Consider the following 20,313-nt stretch of genomic DNA (forward strand, 5'->3'; position numbering starts at 1 on the left):
GATCAGTTAGTATTTTTATCTGCATATTCTCTTTCTTGATTGGAAGCGAATAGGTATGTTCCTTTATGCATGCATATTTATACCTCATTTTTAAGATTGTTTATACATATATATGTTTTTATTTGAGTGTGTTATACATGACATCTAAATGTTTGTTTATTGATTTGTATTTATGTTCATTTATTTATAGACCCCTGACGCAGGCCTATACGGCCGAAACACGATTCGTGTCGGGTCGTTGTTTTAATTGTTTTGCAATAAAGAACTTGTTTAAGAAGACACCACTCGAGAGAGGACTTTTTTGTATCCACTGTTTTCTTTGCTTCGTTGTTCTTTCGTGGAGAGAACACCTTCTGTGTGTGTTGGCCTGTTTCTATAGGCTCCACATCTGGCTGCAGCACCAACACTTCAGGAGAATTATCTACATGAGAGGGGGAATGGATTGGAGTACAATTTTTCTTTTACAGACTAATTAAAACTATAACCCAATTACCACAGAGGAGGGGAGAAAAGCCTCCTGGTTAAAGGTTGGCTTCTAAAATCCAGCTCTGATTAGCCCAACCCCTTGGTGCCAGGGAGGGGTGTAGAGGATGCTTTACATTGTGAGTTGACAGTGGATCTCATCTAATCAGAGGCACTGTGAAAAGCAATGGCAGCATATCGATGCAATTAGATCGAAATTTCTCATAGTCAAGATTATGTAATACTTTAATCTGCAATCCAGCCTACATGGAAGGGCCATTTTGTTTAAAGATGACAAGACAATGGCCTACATTTTGTCTCTCTTCATGTCAGTCCATTCTTGCTCAGGTTTCTCCCAACAGAACTGTAAATTGACTATTTCTGAACCAAGACATGCAGCTATGTTAGCTGGGTGGTCTGTGAAAAGAATTACAATTTTGAAAAGGAGATGTTATCAGTTGGTTTTACAGATGCATTGCTATTACCTTCCCTGCTATCAGAAAAGCAAGATTCCAATTTGTCATGAGGGAAGTGGACAGTTCTCACTACATGGATGGTTAGGAATCTAGTATTTAAAAAAAAAAAAAAAAGTGCTCATGAACAAATATTTATCAGGTAGTCTCTCCTTGTGCCTCTTTTCTGTCATTAAATGGGAGCCATTTTGAACAGCAGTAAACTCATGGTCCAAAGACTCAAACCATTATTTTGGTCAGAAACTGACTTTAAAGACAAAGAAAAAAATGAACAGGCAATTACTTACCCCTGAGATGCTGCTGTTTTAAACTGTGTCAGCTGATACATTTGATTATCTGGAGGCAGGAGGGTTAGAAGCAGCAATTTTTTTTTTCTCGAGTTTTGTTACACCGGATTCTCCACGATTAGAAGGCAAGTCAGCCACACACTGGTAACAGTGCCTTGGACATATTAGCTCTCCAGAGCTTGAAAAAGCATAAACAGCCTTTAAGCACATGCAAACCCCCCCCCCCCTCCCCACCACAATACCCATTTGTTTCTACCTCAGTTTGTTATATCCATCTAGTCAAACAGATCCTCCCGCTCTTCTCTAATTCCTTCCATAGATTCTGCTTCCTCAACTATTTATCTCTTTTTTTGTTGTTGTTACATTTTGTACCACGCGCTTTCCCACTCATGGCAGGCTCAATGCGGCGGGCAATGGAGGGTTAAGTGACTTGCCCAGTCACAAGGAGCTGCCTGTGCCGGGAATCGAACTCAGTTCCTCAGGACCAAAGTCCACCACCCTAACCACTAGGCCACTCCTCCACTTTTGGTTGTTCCCTTTTGTTAACCCCTCTGTTTTCTTCCTCACAACTCTTCCTGGGGAGACGATCGCCTTCCCACCCTGGCCCAGGATCAACAAAAGAGTCATCACCTCTAGGAATCCCTAAAGTGGGAGAAAGGCCATTCAGTTACACCTGCGAGTGCAAACAGGAGAAGCTGCTGTTTTAGACTGTCAGCTGCTACAGCTGATCACTTGGAGGCACCCTGTTTAGACACAGCTGTTTATTTTCTTTGAATTTTTTATCCCTAGTTCAGCTTGACTCAAAGTATGTTCCTCTGCCTCCTATTTTTGCTTTTCCTTTCAGTCTTCACCCTTTAAATACTTCCATCTTCAAAACTCATCCCAATAAAGACAGCATGCCCAGGCCACATTGGGAACTCCTACCAATCTATGGACTAGGGGCAACTCTTCTCCCTGCGGTGCACACTAAGGGCTACTTGCTGGCCAGCAGCAGTCATCTTTCTTCCCTCTCCTCAAGCTTGAGCACATTATCTCTGCAATATGCCTAGGCCTTAACCAGTACCAGTGGACATAGGATCTGAACCTACATCCCTCTTGTACTACACAGAATTATAATCAGCCAGAATCACAGGACTGCCCCTTTCATTTCTTTTTAATCAAGTTTGATAACCAAATAGTTATATTTGCTTCTTTGGAAGTCCTCAGCAATGGTTACAGACTATGAAAATACCTGATGCTCACCACAGAACCAACAAGGCTACTGCTACAGCTTTAGTCCCATTTTCTGAGACCAACAGCTAGTAGTATATCTTCCCAACCAGATTAAAGTTTAAAAACTGTAAAAAGCAAAGGGGCCAATTCTGCCTTTATTTCCTGATGTGTTCATGGCATATGTATCACAAAGAGTAGAGAAAGAGAATCTGATTACCCATCTCAGCATTTTGATCTATGCTGGAGATATGCTGTAAGACAGCCTGAATCTCTTCCCCAAGGTCTATTCTGTTCTCGGCATTTATATCCCACTTATATCAACAGGGAATCACAGCAGGTTAGAAAAACATTTATTAAGATTATCAGACTTACTGATCCAACCCAAAGTACTTACTAAAAAAAATAAAATCTTCATACTTGGCAAAACAGTTAAAATCATCTTTTAAGCCTGGCTGTTTCCTTCTGCAATTCGGAGATTTAAGTTCAATTTGAATTTGACTAGTGGGGCTACAGAGCCATAAGCATTCACCCAACGACTCTGGGATATCTTCCCACATTTTTACTGTCCCCCTTTCAAGTCTCACCTAAGCTGCTACAAGCCTCAACCCCCTCTGGAACCACTCTGCATGCCATATGGCCATGAACTCTGCAACATCTTTGGCTTCAAAAGCTGAAGTTAAGCTCAAGAATTATATCTGGCTCTCCCATACGGCTGCATATAGCAGAGAGTCTGATTCTGGTTAAGAAATAAACCCTGAGGATGACAGACCTTAGCAAATATCAGCACATGCAGATCCAAACTGTTTCTGCCTGGCAAAAGCTTTTTTCTAAGCAGCAGATCCCTGGACTCAGCTGACGTACCTGTGCTTCAGGAGCCTGTACAATGGGATCTTAATTGTCCAAGGAAGAGCTATGTATAACCCACGAGCTCAGCCATATCACAGGGCAGAAAGGCCACACAAGCTTATCCTATAAGGCTCTCTTTCCAAAGATTACTCACACAGTTTAAACATAATACAATGCAGTTTTGCTCAAGACTACTGAACTTTTGTATTCTCAAACCCATGTTTGAATTCTCAAAGGGGGAGGAGGAGATGAAAAGTAAAAAAAAAAAATAAAAAAAAAGCACCTTCACTATTAACAGCAACCAATATCTGATTGAGATGGCTTGACCTGTTTTAGGCTTTGCTAGCAAAGCATTTTCACCCTAAACAGAGGAATTCTACTTCTGTAGTCCATTCCAACTCACTTCAGGTTTACAGGTTTTGGTCTGTGTGAAGTCTCTTGCCTCTAACATACCAAATATCTATGGACTGTGGACCTGGAGAAACCCAGCCTGTGGCACTCATATACTGTGGGAAGGGGAAGACAAGGAACAAAACTGAAATATCTGGGTCAGTCTGCTACATGGTCCTATGCAGAATGTTGGTCACTCCACAGGCAAAGAGAGGTATGCAGCATTGCAGCTTCAGTTCATCTTTTTCAAGTATCACCACATTTCAGTAACCAGCTGTCCAATAAATAATTGCACTGTTTAAATCAATAAATAAATAGGCACGGACAAGTTCAGCAACTCATCCTTTCAGTTCTGTGTCCAATATGTGCATTTCTGTAGTGCGCTGCACCAGCTTTAAATACTGGATGACGCCTGATCCACTGTAACATCACCAGCTGACTGGCTAATTAAGATGACACTGTTCAACTCAGGCTCAGCAGGACTCTCCAATGGCACCTGTGGATATAAAGGAAGTGTCAGTATTACTATGGGACACCATATAGAAAGGACTTAACCCCTTCAGTGCTGAACAGAACTGAACATATATGTCAGGTTTGTGGACTTTCCTGGTTGTATTTTATTAGTTTTAATTCATTTAGGAGCCAATAAAATCTTTTCATATCTAGAAATTTCAGCAGGAATCCAGGCCCAAGTCTCAGCCTGCTTGTCTGACATTACTACCCAGATGTCTCATCACCATCTGAAACTGAACATGCCCAAGACTGAGCTTCTCACTTTTTCCCCTAAACCCACCTCTTCCTCCATTCTCTATTTTTGTGGATAACACTCATCCTCTGTCTCACCAGCTTTGTCTCATCAGCTTTGACTCCTCTCTCTTTCTCTGTACATATCCAACAGACTGCTAAAACCGGTTTCTCTATATATCTTGTTGGGCAGACTATATCACCACTAAAGTTAGTCCTTTCCTTTCTGAACACATTGCCAAAACTCTTATGCACACTAAAGAATACTGGAACTTGCTTTTGACAGGTCTCCCATTGAACCATCTGTCTCTCCTTCAATCTGTTCAAAATTCTGCCAGTGTCACTCACAGTAACCCTCTCCTCAAGTCACTTCATTGGCTCCCTATGTGTTTCTGCATACAGTTCAAATTCCTCTTACTGACTTACAAATGCATTCATTCTGCAGCTCCTCAGTATCTCTCCACAGTCATCTCTCCCTATACCCTTCCCCAGGAACTCCATTCATTCGGTAAGTCTCTCTTATCTGTACCCCTCCTCTGCCAACTCCAGACTCTGTTCCTTTTATCTTGCTACATTGTATGCCTGAAATAACTTCTTTAGTTGGTATGTCAACTCCATCTCTGGCCATATTCAAATCTAGGCTAAAGCTCACCTTTTTGAGGCTGCATTTAACTCCTAGTCACCTGTTCAGTACTCATGTCTGTTTTAATCATTCTATCAATAAGTAAATTCCCTAATCCCTTATTCATCCCGTTTCTTGGACTGATTGTAAGCTCTGCTGAGCAGGGACCATCTCATACTCCTTTAGTAGTAGTAGAAAGAAATAAATAAAGCTCCATTACTGATAGTTTTCTCATGTGCTCCTGCTTTTATATGTCCGCAATTATTTTATTTTGTGTAGTCCATATGCTTATGGGTTATTTCATTTGTTTTAATCAATTTGTAAATTGCTTTAGATGTCACTTGACAAGCACTATACCAAAGCTGGACCTTGAACAAACAGTGCTAATAAAACTGTTTAGTGTTTTCTTTTGATAGATTAAAAAAAAAAAAAAAAAGGAAAAAAAAATTTCCAGTTCCCTGTTCTGATTTTCAGTTCTTCCTGGAAGAAGTTATTACTACATAAAAGGGATTTTCTTTTGTAAAGCTCTTCTCACTCTAAAGGACTCAAAGTACATCTGGATGCCACTATGCAGAGCCTCATACAAGCAACATGCAGGCATAGAGCATGCAAGGTGCTAGAAGGGCATCTCAAAAACCACAAAATGAAAAACAAAACAAAGACCAACCTTCTCAGAAATAATCAGGGTGAAAAAAAAAAAGGTTTTGGAAATAAGTGTCCTAGATTCCTACCTGGTACCTGTGCTATAAATGAACAAGACAGTGATAATGAGAGGAAACTACCTCACCTGGTTAGGGCAAATGAAAACAAGGGAATATGTTCTTATTACTTGTGATGCTCAGGTTACTTCAAAGTAAACTCTGTGTCAGGCACGAGAAAAGTGTGACCAAGAAATAACTTTCTGTATACTTGAGTACTTAAAACTTTGCACACAAGGATCCACAAGAGTCTCACCTATTCTATGAAGTATTTGGTCTAAGGCAGTGGCACCCCAGTCAGTCAGGTGCTCAGGATATCCACAATGAATATTCATGAGAGATTTGCATACACTGCCTCCACTGCATGCAAAAATCTTCATGAATATTCATTGTGGATATCCTGAAAACCTGACTGGCTAGAGTGCCTCCAGGATCAGGCTGAAGGCCTACTTGAACTCGGTACAGATTCCCCAGAGCTGCTGTCAGGCTGTTAAGACACAATCAGCTAAAAAAAAAGCAAAGGGAAATGTGCATGACAACACTGTTCTATACACTAAGGACAGAGTACTTTTGTGCAGATATCACTAAATTACTCGGTTTCAAAAATAACTTGGTAGCTTGTTTCACTACATTTTGCCAACCTTTGATTAGTCCTATGATTTCTGTGATCTACGACCTTCTCTCACTATAAGCTGACAAACCAGAAATTCAAAACTGCAAAGTACTTACAGCTACTGCCTCACATTTCACAATCCTGGAATTTATGTTGTGTCTTTTCAGATCAGACTTGATCAAGGCTGAAAGAAAAAAAAATAATTAGAGTGACTCCTATCTCATCACTTCAGAACCCTGGTGTTCAGAGAAACCCCCCCAGTTTCCCTCAGGACAGCAGCTACTTTGTTTAGACAAGCAGCGACTCATGCCCATGCACGAGGAGCCCTGCTTGCTGTCAGCTTAACAAAAAGCAAGGATTGCTAGCAGAGGTGATTAACATGGTAGTAATTGGGGCCCATGTAGCTCTACTACTACTATTTAGCATTTCTATAGCGCTACAAAGCGTACGCAGTGCTGCACAAACATAGAAGAAAGACAGTCCCTGCTCAAAGAGCTTACAATCTAGTAGACTGAGAATGCATACATGGATGGGCCATTTGGTCCTTATCAGCTGTCATGTTTCTATTTATAATGGAAAATGAAGCTGAATACTGACAAAATGCGCTGCCTTATCCTTTCATCTTTACATAATCGGTTCAAACCTTCATCTTTAATCACTCCAAACCTCACCCTTCCTATCTCTGAGAGCCTAAAAATACTTGGTTTAATTATCGATCGCAACTTATCACTTGTTAGCCAAACCAATTCCACTGCAAAGAAAAGTATTTGATATCTAGTTCAATCAATGGTATTAAGTCACCTAGACTACTGTAATGGAATATACACAGGATGCAAAGAACAACTTGTAAAGAAACTTCAGACTGCCCAAAACACAGCAGCAAGACTAATCTTTGGTAAATCCAAATGTAAAAGTTCAAAGCCCCTTCAAGAAAAATTGCACTGGCTCCCAATAAAGGAACGAACTAACAAATCTGCACCCTAGTCCACAAAATTCTTTATGGAGAAGACCCAGTATACATGAATACCCTAATCAATTTTCCAGCAAGGAATACATCAAGCACATCTCGTTCATTTCTAAATCTCCATTATCCTACCTGCAACGGCCTCAAATATAAATCCACTTACGCTTCCTCTTTTTCCTTTATCAGCACCCAATTATGGAATGCATTACCAAAAGCTGTCAAAACTACTCAAAAATCTCTCAACTTTAGGAAATTACTCAAGACCAGCCTAGTCCGGAAGGCCTACCCCCAGGATCCACCATAAAACCTAAAGTCCTTCAAAACAGCACATAAATGGACCATTTTGGACTCTCCTACCTTTACCCTTTTTCCCTTTATGCCCTGTTCTTTCTATCCTCGCTGACTACCACAATTTATTGTATTTGTATAACTACTGGATTGGCGATAGCCTTTTCAGTATATTGTAAACCACATTGAGCCTGCAAACATGTGGGAAAATGCGGGGTATAAATGTGATAAATAAAAATAAATAAATTAAAAATCATATGCACTATACTCTGTTGCATTCATATTGGAAGCAAAGCTCCCAATTAATTTCTTGGAAAGAGCTGTGCAGTTATATTTGATTCTCTTTGGTAAAAGTCTCTTGGTTATTTTCAGCCTACAAAAAGCATATGCAAATCCACAGAAAAGCCATAGCCCGCTGCAGAATACCATATAAAAGAATTTCAAATATATAAAAAACATTATGGTTATTGTTTGAAATATGGCTGGGTTTGAAGTGTATACAAAGACTTTGGAATGACCCGATCAAAGAATTCCATTTACTTTTAAGCGCCATTTGACGTTGTGTGAGTGACAACATAGTCTAAGGGCATTCCTTCTCACACCTTTATTGACTTCTTCCTTGTGCATTGAGCAATTGTTGTAATGAATATTTCATAAGTACTTAATATATTACAGCATCAGGTGAAGTACTGGTTTATAATGTTTGGAGGGAACATGTCACAACACTAATCTGTGATCAAAGTAATCTAAAACTGACCAACACTTACCTGTCAGAATGATACCCAGGAACATCCAGCAACACAGAAAGATATTTCCTGCCTTTGGTTCATACTTAGTTGTGAGAGCTCCTTGAACCAACGTAAAAATCATTCCAAAAATCTATAAAACAATGACACAGAAATGGTTTTTAATTAAAAAAAAACAAACAAACAAGTTACTTGCTTTGGAAAAAACAAACAAGGAAAAAGAATCCAAAAGGAAAAACAAAATGTAGAAAGCATTCACACATTCTTCAGCATACAAAGGGGCGTATTTACTAAAACGTGCTAAGTTTCTGCACTTATGGCACCTAAATGCAAAACTTAATATACAGCCTTTGAACTTACTGTACCCTATCAGGATATCAGGAAACATCCTGCAGTTTAGTGCACACTTACTGCATGGGACCAGTGTCAAAAAACCCATCCTGTACCCAAAGCAGTGAAATATATGCTCAGGCAGGTGAAATGTTATCCCTCCCCCTCCCCTCCCTCCACAAAACATAAAAACAAACTACATACATATAACATAGTAACATAGTAGATGACAGCAGAGAACGACCTGTACGGTCCATCCAGTCTGCCCAACAAGACAGACTCATATGTGCTACTTTATGTGTATACCTGACCCTGATTTGTATCTGCCATTTTCAGGAAACAAGACCATAGAAGTCTGTAGAGAATGACACAGGGACACTCCCACAGCACCCCTCTCCTCTTCCCTGGCACTTACCCAAAGGTTTCCTCAGTAGTCTAATGGACAGGACAGGAGTGATCCCTCTTCAGTCCTGTCTCAATGATGCCGGGGTTAAAAAGCTGGCTGTCTCCTTGTGGTAGTTTTATGGTACTATCGTTAGGGGCAGCAGTGTGCTGGTAAATGTTTAACAACAGGCTCTCTCCATGGTCCACCTCTGCGCCCCCCCCCCCCCCCAAAAAAAAAAAATTGCTGAGCTGGCTATAGCTGGGGAGAGAGCCTGGGGGAGGGGGGGGCAATGCATTACTCTCTCCAGGAAAAAAAAAAAATTAAATGATCGCAGGTTCCAATCTAATTCATGTTTAATGTGGGATAAAATGCCATAAATAAGTAAATAAATATAAACTTTTAACATTGAGCACCTGATTCTCAAAGTGGACATATTCCAAACACTAAAATGAAAATAAAATTATTTTTTCTACCTTTGTTGTCTGGTAACTTTGTTTTTCTGATCATGCTGGCCCAGTATTTGATTCTGCTGCTATCTGTCCTCAACTCCATTTCCAGGGCTTCCTTTCCATTTATTTCTTTACTTTCCTCCTTTCTTCTTCATTTCTTGCCCTACATCTGTAAGTAAAAGCTGGGTCCTCCACAGACTTGACTGTCCAGTGGATCCAGCTTCTGCCTATTTTCTCCATCCATGTGCAGTTTTTCTCATCTCTTCCTTTTCCCTCATCTCATCTCCTTCCTCTCTCTCTTCCCTCCCCCATCCGTGTCCAGCATTTCCTCTCTCTCTCTTCCCTCTCCTCCACTCATGTCCAGCATTTTCCCTCTCCCCCCTCCATTTTCAGCATTTCTCCTCTCTCCCCTCCATTCATGTTCAGCTCACTTCCTCTCTTCCCTCCCCTCCACCCATGTCCAGCAATTCTTCTCTCTCCCTTCCCCTCCATCCACGTGCATCTCCCTTCCTGTCTTCCCTCCCCTCCATCCATGTCTAGATTTTCTTCTATCCCCTCCATCCATGTTAATCTCCTTCCTGTCTTCCCTTCCCTCCGTCCATGTCCAGCAACTCTCCTCTCCCCTACCCTCCCATCCATCCATCCCCAGCAATTTTCTTCTCTCCCCTGCCCCCCTCTATCCATTCATACCCAGCGATTCTCCATACCCAGCGATTTTCTTATCTATCCATACCCAGCGATTCTCCTCTCTCCCCTCCCGCTCCCATCCATGTCCAGCTATTCTCCTTCGCCCCCATCCTTCCCTCCCATTCATATCCACCTGCCCTCTTCTCCCCCCAACATCCCCCTTTTTCTTCCTGCCACAGTGCCACCCTGCGTGGTTTAAATCTTTTTTATTACCTCCATCAAAGCAGCCACGTCATTGAAAGCCCTGCCCGTCTCTAACCTTCACTTCACGAGTTTGTTCCCTCAAAGTCTCGCCCTTGCAGAAATGTCAGAAGGCGGGACTCTGAAGGAACGAACTCGCAAAGGGAAGGCTACAGACGGGCAAGGCTTTCAATGATGCGGCTGCTTCGACAGAGATAATAAAGATTTAAACCCCCCACGGCGGCGCAGGCAAACGAGGGCAGTGGTGGGAGGTGAGGTAAACGGGGTAAGCATGGCTTGTGGCGCCCTCCTGCCATGCTTACCTCATTTACCGGCGCCGGCTCACCGTGCAGAACAACTGGCTCGCAAGATCTTTAAAAATTTAACAACCAGCTCTTGCGAGCCGGCTCCAGCACACCACTGGCTAGGGGTCAATCTTCCAAGGACAAATCACTCCTTATTTGCCAAATTCATCTCTAGCAGGATTGTTTCTACCTTGTCCATAAGTCCCCAGTGGAGCTGAGGAAGAGTAAGCTAAGACCACAACAACTGACATCTTTAGTTATCAGCAGCCCCGACAAATAACACCTTGTATGTTAGCTGTCAGGGCTGGCCATCCCTTATTCTCCACATACAACCCACCCCATGCTAAACAGCACAGGAACTTTTACCAATCTGGCTGGGTTTATCATTTATTTATTTGCTGCATTCGTATCTCACATTTTCCAACCTATTTGCAGGCTCAATGTGGCTTACATTATATAGCAATGGCATCACCATTAACAGAGTAAGCAGTTCAGCATATTGTTATAATTAATGTACAAGAATAACAGGTAGGTGGGGTAAATAAAATGATAATACATAACATACAAGTGAGAGTAGGAAAAAATGTAATGTTCAATAATGATAACATGATAAAATCAGAAGGGATCAATATTGGTTGGTTATGGTATAGATTAGGAAACAAGTAATTAAGGAGGATTCTTTTTGTAAGTCTCTTTGAACAGGTACGTCTTCAGTAACTTCCGGAAGGTTGTCAAGTCGTGCGTAGTTTTTATAGTATTTTATCATGCAGTAGTTGTTAGCACCATTTGGTGAACAGGCACCAAAATGTCTAACGAAAACATGATTTCAAACTAAATTACAGAGACACAAAAACCTCCCAAAAGACTGCTGAATTCATTACATGGACTTAACATCATGGCCAAAGAGATAAGATAACTAACTAGTGAGAAAATATAGCAGCAATAAAAATCCCTAGTGAAGAGCAACATTTACAAACAAAAACAAACAAACCAAAAGTACATATAAATGGCGTTAGATTAATATTGAAGGACAGAATGCAAACTGCATGAAAGTTAAAGGAAAAACATAAAAAATGACCTAAAAGCTTCTTGAAATCACTTTTAAAACTTTCTCTTCTGGTACTTGGTAATAAAGATTGATGATGGCGTTTTCACCCTTTACCACATTAAGCAGCCCTCCATAGCTCCAAGCCCTCCTACCCCAGGCTTTGTTTTGTAAAATTATGAAGAGAATTGTGGCAACTCAATTAATGGATTATTTGGAGAATCAGAATGTTCTCCATGCATCACAATCAGGATTCTGAAGGGGTTTTAGTACCAAAACAGTTTTGAGGACATTAATATCTAATATTAGGTGGGAAACAACTTAGGAAAAAGGTTCTCTTGATGCAATTCAACATGTCAAGTGATTTTGATCTAGTAGATCTTGATATATTATTGCTTGCTCGACTACTATCGGTGTTAACAGTTCACATATGATTTAACAGCATCTTGGCAAACTGGTCTTTTGAAGTAAAGATGTCTAGAGACATGTCTTCTGCTTGGGAACCCTGTTTTTGAGCGTCTCAGGTTTCTCCCTTATCACCAATTCTTTTTAATGTACTTATGGCACCATTAGGAAAAAAAAACTAAGACTGGCTTTTATCCTTTCACTTATGCAGATGTTACAATTTATATTCCTTTTACGGATGATCTGATGATAATTATACCTAATATTAATCAAGAATTAAACATTCTGGAAACTTGGACAGCAGCGTTTAAATTAAAAACTAAATAGAGAAAAAGATAAATGGACTGCTCAGAACCAAAGTTAATTCAATTTCCATTAAGGAGTTGGAAATTGATGGTATTGTTTATTCACTGGAATCACAGCTCAGGATTTTGAGCATTATTGTGGACAACTTTCTCACTTTGAAACATCAAGTACAACCAGTCACCACAAAAGCTCTTGTAGAAGCTTTGTCGAATAAGATTGCATTTTGAATCTGTTGTGTTTAGGCTTAATGTGCAAAATATTAGCCCACTTTGATTATTTTAATGGGAAAATTAGGTTCTTACCATCATAATTTTCTTTCTTTTAGTCATAGCAGATGAAGCCATTACGTATGGGTTGTGTCCATCAACCAGCAGGGGGAGATAGAGAGCACTCAACTTTTCTCAGTGCCTCATGGCCAGCTAGCTCCACTGCCTCTTCAGTATTTGAAGCTTCCAAAGCAGTATGGCAAACCGCAATGGGAATAACATGAACTTTCCTCACAGCGAACGATGGCCCCTTAACAAGGGCATGAACTCAAAAAAAGGAGCGAATGAACTCATCCTCCTGGAGGAAATAAACTCGTCCTCCACTTTGTATAAACGGAGGGAATACTTGCAACGTCCTGGAGGGAATAAACTCATCCTCCCAAAACATGAACTGGAGGGAATGAACTCATCCTCCTATAACTTTAACAAGAATCCTGAAGACTGTTCTCCGACTCCCCAAGGAAGGAATATAACTTCAGGAAACAAGAACAGCACCTAAAATCAGAATCACTGCAATACAGACAATCATACAGGGAGGGCTCATGGCTTCATCTGCTATGACTAAAGGAAAGAAAATTATCATGTTAAGAACCTAATTTTCCCTTCCTTGTCATCAAGCAGATGAAGCCATTACGTATGGGATGTAACAAAGCAATCCCTAAATAGGGTGGGAACAAGCCACACCACGCATCCCTCCTGGCAGCCACGTCCAGCCTGAAATGTCGGGCGAAAGAGAGCTTAGAAGCCCATGTTGCAGCACTGCAAATCTCATGAAGAGACAGTGCTCCAGTTTCCGCCCAGGAAGAGGAAATCGCTCTTGTGGAATGTGCCTTAAAGGCTTCAGGTGGAGCCCGGCCAGACAGCAGATATGCTGAAAAGATAGCTTCTTTGAGCCAACGGGCAATAGTGGCTTTAGACGCTGAAGACCCTCTGCGAGGACCTACAAACAGCACAAAAAGATGATCAGAGGTCCTGAAAGAATTTGTAATTCGCAGATACTGCAACAGAGTCCTGCGCACATCCAAAAGGTGCAACTGCCCAAATGAATCTGGAAACTCCTCCTCAACAAAGGAGGGAAGAAAAACAGGCTGGTTTAGGTGAAACGCTGAAACCACCTTAGGCATGAAGGAAGGCACGGTCCGAACCGTGACCCCTGACTCTGAGAATTGCAGAAAAGGGTCTCTACAGGACAGCGCCTGGAGCTCTGACACCCGTCTCGCCGAGGTAATGGCCACTAAAAACACGGCCTTCAGTGTCAAATCTTTCTCTGAAGCACGCCGAAGCGGTTCAAAGGAAGCCCCCTGAAGGGCCTTCAATACTAACCCCAGGTTCCAAGCTGGACAAGGTGCCCGCACGGGAGGACGGAGCCGAAGCACCCCTCTAAGAAACCGTGCCACATCTGGATGAGCAGCTAAGGACACGCCTTCAACTTTGCCATGCAGGGAGGCCAATGCTGCCACTTGCACCCGCAGGGAATTATAGGCCAAGCCTTTGTGTACACCATCCTGCAAAAAGTCCAGAATCGGCGAGACAGGAGCCCGCAACGGAGAAAGCGCTCTTGAAAACACACCAGACTTCAAACTGGCGCCAAATCCTGGCATAAGCCATGGAAGTGGAGCGCTTACGGGCCTGCAGGAGAGTGGAAATTACCTTGAGTAGCCTTTATCTCTCAATTGCGCCCTCTCAATCGCCATGCCATAAGACCAAAGCGGCAGGCGTCCTCCATGGCCACCGGACCCTGTGACAACAGGTGCGGAACCAGAGGTAACGGAAAGGGAGCCTCCAACAGCATCTGTCGCAGGTCCGTATACCAAGGCCTCCTGGGCCAATCCGGGGCGATGAGCACCACTTCTCCTGGATGCAGCCGAATCCGCAGGAGCACTCGCCCTATCAAGGGCTACGGAGAGAAGACATACAGCAAGCCCAGGGGCCAGGGTTGAGCCAAGGCATCCAACCTGGCAGCGCGAGGATCCCTCCGTCTGCTGAAGAAGCACGGGACTTTGGCATTGAACTGGTCGCCATAAGATCCATCACTGGCTTGCCCCATTTGGCACATATCTACAGGAATACATCGTCTGCTAGTTCCCACTCCGCTGGATCGATCTGATGCCTGCTTAGATAGTCGGCTTGCACGTTGTTCTGACCTGCAATGTGAGCTGCTGACAGGGACTGTAGATGCAGCTCGGCCCAGTGGCAAATTTGTTCGGCTTGCGCGGCTAGAGCTCTGCACTGAGTGCCACCTTGTCGATTTATGTAGGCCACTGCTGTCGTGTTGTCCGACATCACTCAGATAGCCAATCCTTCCAGAGTCACTTGAAAGGCCAAAAGAGCCAGAAACACCGCTTTCAACTCCAGGCGGTTGATAGACCACTCCGACTCGTCGGGCATCCACAGACCCTGGGTATGCTTCCCCTGGCAATGTGCGCCCCAGCCCTTCAGGCTGGCATCTGTCACCACTAGACACCAATCGGGGAGCGCCAGCGGCATTCCCCGCCGCAACATGCTGTCCGAGAGCCACCATTCCATACTGAGGTGGGCCGCAGGGAGCCAAGAAAGTCTGCACTGATAATCGTGAGATACTGGAGACCATTGTTGAAGTAGAGAATACTGTAGAGGTCTCAGGTGCGCTCTCGCCCATGGCACCACTTCCAAGGTGGCCGTCATCAATCTCAACAGCTGGATAATGTCCCAAGCTCGCGGGCGGGGCATCCTCAGGAGCAGACGGACCTGATTCTGAAGCTTGCACCGCCTTTGTTCGGGAAGTAACACATAGCCCGAGGCTGTGTCGAACCTGGCCCCCAAATATTCTACAGATTGCGAGGGGGTCAGGTAACTATTGGCCATATTGACGACCCAGCCCAGAGATTGAAGGACTGAAACCACTCTGGCTGTAGCTAGATGACTCTCTTTTTCTGAGTCTGCTCTGATGAGCCAGTCGTCTAGGTACGGGTGAAACCGGGTACCCTCTCGCCTGAGAAAGGCAGCTACTACCACCATTACTTTGGAGAAGGTTCGGGGAGCTGTGGCGAGGCCAAATGGCAAGGCCTGAAACTGGAAATGTTTTCCCAACACCGCAAACCGCAGAAACTTCTGGTGCAGGGGCCAAATTGGTATGTGCAAGTAAGCTTCTTTCAGGTCCAGAGACGTGAGAAACTCTCCTGGCTGTACCGCCGCAATGACGGAGCGCAGGGTTTCCATGTGAAAATGCCGCACTCTTAAGGACTTGTTTAGCTCTTTTAAGTCCAGGATCGGCGAAAAGACCCGCCTTTTCGTGGCACCACAAAGTAAATGGAGTAGCGGCCTAGACCTTGTTCGGCGGGAGGCACCGGGGTCACAACCCCTATCTGGCACAGACTGTGCAGAGTCTCCTCTACCGCCGCCTGTTTGGTGTCAGAACCGCATCGGGACTCCACAAACACGTCTCTCACCGGGGCATCAAATTCTATTCGGTATCCGTCTCTGATCAGGTCCAAGACCCACTGATCTGCGGAGATTTTGGCCTACTCCTCGAAAAAGAGGGAAAGTCTTCCTCCGATGACAGGAAACGAGGAGGGGGCCGGCGCACCATCATTAAGAGGGTCGCCCCTGAACTCCAGGCCTTGAACCGGCCGCTGTGGAACGTTTGTCCGAGCGAAAGGCGTTTCTCTGCTGAAAGCGGGCACGCAAAGTGAACCCAGCAGCACGCCCCAGGCGGTACCTTCTAGCTTCACGGAAGCGAGGTCTGTAAGAGGAGCGGACCGCCTGACCCTTAGAGGAAGGCTTCGGCCTATCTTCGGGCAAGCGCTGAGGTTTGGAATCCCCCAGGCCTTTAACAATGTTTTCCAGCTCCTCACCAAACAGGAGAAGGCCTTGAAAGGGCAACTTCACCAACCTTTGCTTATAGGCCATGTCCGCCGCCCAATGTTGTAGCCAAAGAGTGCGGCGAGCCGCCACCGCTACAGCCATTTGCTTAGCCGAAGCTCTGACCATATCATAAAGGGCATCAGCCAAAAAGGACAAGGCCGACTCCATCCACAGAGCCACTTCAGATAAGGTCTCCGCTCCATCACCGGGCTGTTCCACTGCCTGCTGTAACCAAGCCAGGCAGGCTCTAGCAGCGTAACAACTGCATGCAGACGCCCGAACAGTGAGACCTGCCAAATCAAAGGACCGCTTCAGAGCTGAATCAAGCCTGCGGTCTTGAATATCCTTCAGGGCAACACCTCCTTCAACAGGGAGGGTAGTTCTCTTTGTCACAGCCGTGACCAGGGCATCCACTTGGCATTGCAAAGCGAGCCAAATGTTCCTCACTCTGAGGGTATAATTGCCCCATAGCCCTGGCAACCTTCAAAGGTCCCTCGGGGTCAGCCCATTGAGCCGAAATAAGCTCTTGGATGGAGTCATGCAAAGGAAAGGCTCGAGCAGGCTTTCTGGTACTAGCCATCCTTGGATTAACCGAGGAGGCTGTGCCACTCCCAGGATCTTCAATCGAGAGGGCTTGTAAGGCATCTGAAATAAGCGCTGGCAGCTCCTCGCGGTGGAAAATCCTCACCACAGATGGATCATCAAGCTCCTGTGGCAATTCTGCACCCGACTCTGGCTCCTCAGCCCAAGAAGTTCTGCTAGACCCCTCAGAATCCTCATAGCCCGACCACGGGGGGGAAAAGGGGGGGGGCGCCACACTCAGAAGGGGATTAGCCCTTCTGCGTTTATCAGGAGGATAAGAAACAGGCAAAGCCAACTCCAAAAGGCCAGGATCCACCAGGGGGGCAGGCAGAGGGTCCAAAGATCCCTGTGGAAGAGCTCTTTTAAGCATGTACGCCCTATGCAGCATTAAAACAAAATCAGGGGAGAAAACCGCTCCCTGACCACCCGGATCCTGCCCAGGGCTATCAGCTCTATTATTAGCCTCACTCAGAGGACCCCCCCCCCCCCGGATTCAGGGCTCTCCGTTGCAACGGAGGCCGCGCCATGTGGAAAATCCAAAATGGCGTCCGCTGCCAGCTCAAAGCACAAAAGATCGCCGCTCACCATGCTCGGGCCGGCTCTACCATCTGTACAGCACAAATTACAGAGCCCCACTGCTGATCTGCGCTTGCCACATTTAGAACAGCGCTTTACAGTCTCCGCAGCCATCGCCGAAAACGGCGGTAAAATTCAAAAATGGCGGTTTGCACCAAAAACGTCCCGATCGCGGGCCCACCCCGGAGGAGTCAGAAAACACTCTTACCTCACTGGACCGAGTATCACAGCTCCGGTCCTGCAGAAGAATATCAAGAAAAAAACCTCTTTTCCAAGATCGCTGCACTAAAGCGCGACGTGACTTTAATTATTTATTTATTTTTAACGCTGTGAGGAAAGCAGAGGCAGAGGTAAATAAAAACACTCCGGAGGCTCAGATAAGTGGGAAAGGCAGGGAAAGGCGAACCAATGTGCTTGCATCCACTTAGTGGGAAAGGACAGGGAAAAGCAAGCTAATATGTCCACACCACGGGGGCATGGGTAAGGCAGGGAAAGGGCTGACCTATGTGCCTTCAAAGTGAAGCTGCTATAGCCTCTAACACCCCGGCTAACAACTGGCAAGCCAGGAGCCACCCCCAGGCAGATTTTGATGGAGCTCGAAGAAGCTGCAGCCACCCTGCTTGGGGAGATAGAGAATACTGAAGAGACAGTGGAGCTAGCTGGCCTTGAGGCACTGAGAAAAGTTGAGTGCTCTCTATCTCCCCCTGCTGGTTGATGGACACAACCCATACGTAATGGCTTCATCTGCTTGATGACAAGGAAATCATATATGTGGGGTGTCAAAAATCAATAAGGAAAAGACTTCAAATGGTATAGAACACAGCCACACAATTGATCTTTAGGGGTTCTAAGCATGAGAGGGACACCATTACATTTGAAGTTACATTGACTTCCAATACTGCCATGGTACATTTTCAAATTATGCTCTTTAGTATTTCTTATTCTTCATAGTCAAGCCCCAGGCTACATGATTAATCTTGCTAATCTGTCTATTAGGATGATATGGCAAGACACTATTTGAACCTCAATTATCCCACCGTTAAAAGCATACTGGTCAAAAATCAAAATGATTTAACTGTTCAGAAACAGCTGCTGACCGGTTAGATCACTTGTTCGGGACTACCCACTAATTTTCAGCGGCACTTAACCAGTTATCAACGCTGAAAATTAGCAGTTACTGCCTAAATGAAAACCGGCTATTTTGGGGGCATTTCGAGACTGGAGTTAGCACTTGGCCAGTTAAGGGTCAATATTCAGAACTTAATCTGCTAGGGTAAACACAGAAAACAGAGTCCTATCTTGATTTTCTCGCCTCTCATACCATCCTCGATCCGCTTCAATCTGGCTTTCGCCCATTTCACTCGACAGAAACGGCATTATCCAAAGTCTGTAATGACCTGTTCCTCGCCAAATCCAAAGGCCATTACTCCATCCTCATTCTCCTCGACCTATCCGCCGCTTTTGACACTGTCAATCACAACTTACTTCTTGACACACTGTCCTCTTTTGGGTTCCAGGGCTCTGTCCTCTCCTGGTTCTCCTCTTATCTCTCCCATCGTACCTTCAGAGTACACTCTCATGGTTCTTCCTCCACCCCTATCCCGCTCTCTGTCGGAGTCCCTCAGGGTTCTGTCCTTGGACCCCTTCTTTTCTCTATCTACACTTCTTCCCTGGGCTCCGTGATCTCGTCTCATGGCTTCCAGTATCATCTCTATGCTGACGACACCCAGCTTTATCTCTCCACACCTGACATCACTGCAGAAACCCAGGCCAAAGTATCGGCCTGCTTATCCAACATTGCTGCCTGGATGTCCAACCGCCACCTGAAACTGAACATGGCCAAGACCGAACTTCTTGTCTTCCCACCCAAACCCACTTCCCCTCTACCTCCACTCTCTATTTCGGTTGATAACACCCTCATTGTCCCCGTCTCATCTGCCCGCAACCTCGGTGTCATCTTCGACTCCTCCCTCTCCTTCTCTGCGCATATCCAGCAGATAGCCAAGACCTGTCGCTTCTTCCTCTATAACATAAGCAAAATCCGCCCTTTCCTCTCTGAGCACACCACCCGAACTCTCATCCACTCTCTCATTACCTCTCGCCTTGACTACTGCAACCTACTCCTCACTGGTCTCCCACTTAGCCCCCCTTCAGTCCGTTCAGAACTCTGCTGCACGTCTTATCTTCCGCCTGAACCGATACACTCATATCACCCCCTCCTCATGTCACTTCATTGGCTTCCGATTAGATACCGCATTCAATTCAAGCTTCTGCTACTAACCTACAAATGTACTCGATCTGCAGCCCCTCCTTACCTCTCAACCCTCATCTCCCCTTACGTTCCTACCCGCAACCTCCGCTCTCAAGACAAATCCCTCCTTTCAGTACCCTTCTCCACCACCGCCAACTCCAGGCTCCACCCTTTTTGCCTCACCTCACCCCACGCGTGGAACAAACTCCCCGAGCCCATACGCCAGGCCCCCTCCCTGCCCATCTTCAAATCTCTGCTTAAAACCCACCTCTTCAACGTCGCCTTCGGCACCTAACCTCTACACCTCTACCCAGGAAATCTAGACTGCCCAACTTGACATTTCGTTCTTTAGATTGTA

At 44.8% G+C, this 20,313-nt stretch overlaps 1 protein-coding gene across 1 annotated transcript in view; it reads right to left on the reverse strand.

Annotated features, from left to right (window-relative positions):
- Nucleotides 1–2,856: 2,856 nt before the first annotated feature.
- The window catches only part of FLVCR1 (feline leukemia virus subgroup C cellular receptor 1), a 123,626-nt gene continuing 106,169 nt past the window's right edge, over nucleotides 2,857–20,313 (reverse strand). The window contains 3 exon segments of the mRNA XM_030196048.1: nucleotides 2,857–4,166; nucleotides 6,464–6,531; nucleotides 8,367–8,478. Coding sequence (XP_030051908.1) covers nucleotides 4,065–4,166; nucleotides 6,464–6,531; nucleotides 8,367–8,478 — 282 coding nt within the window. The 3' untranslated portion in view covers nucleotides 2,857–4,064.

The sequence above is a fragment of the Microcaecilia unicolor genome, chromosome 3, assembly GCF_901765095.1.
Source record: "Microcaecilia unicolor chromosome 3, aMicUni1.1, whole genome shotgun sequence".
Taxonomy (NCBI): domain Eukaryota; kingdom Metazoa; phylum Chordata; class Amphibia; order Gymnophiona; family Siphonopidae; genus Microcaecilia; species Microcaecilia unicolor.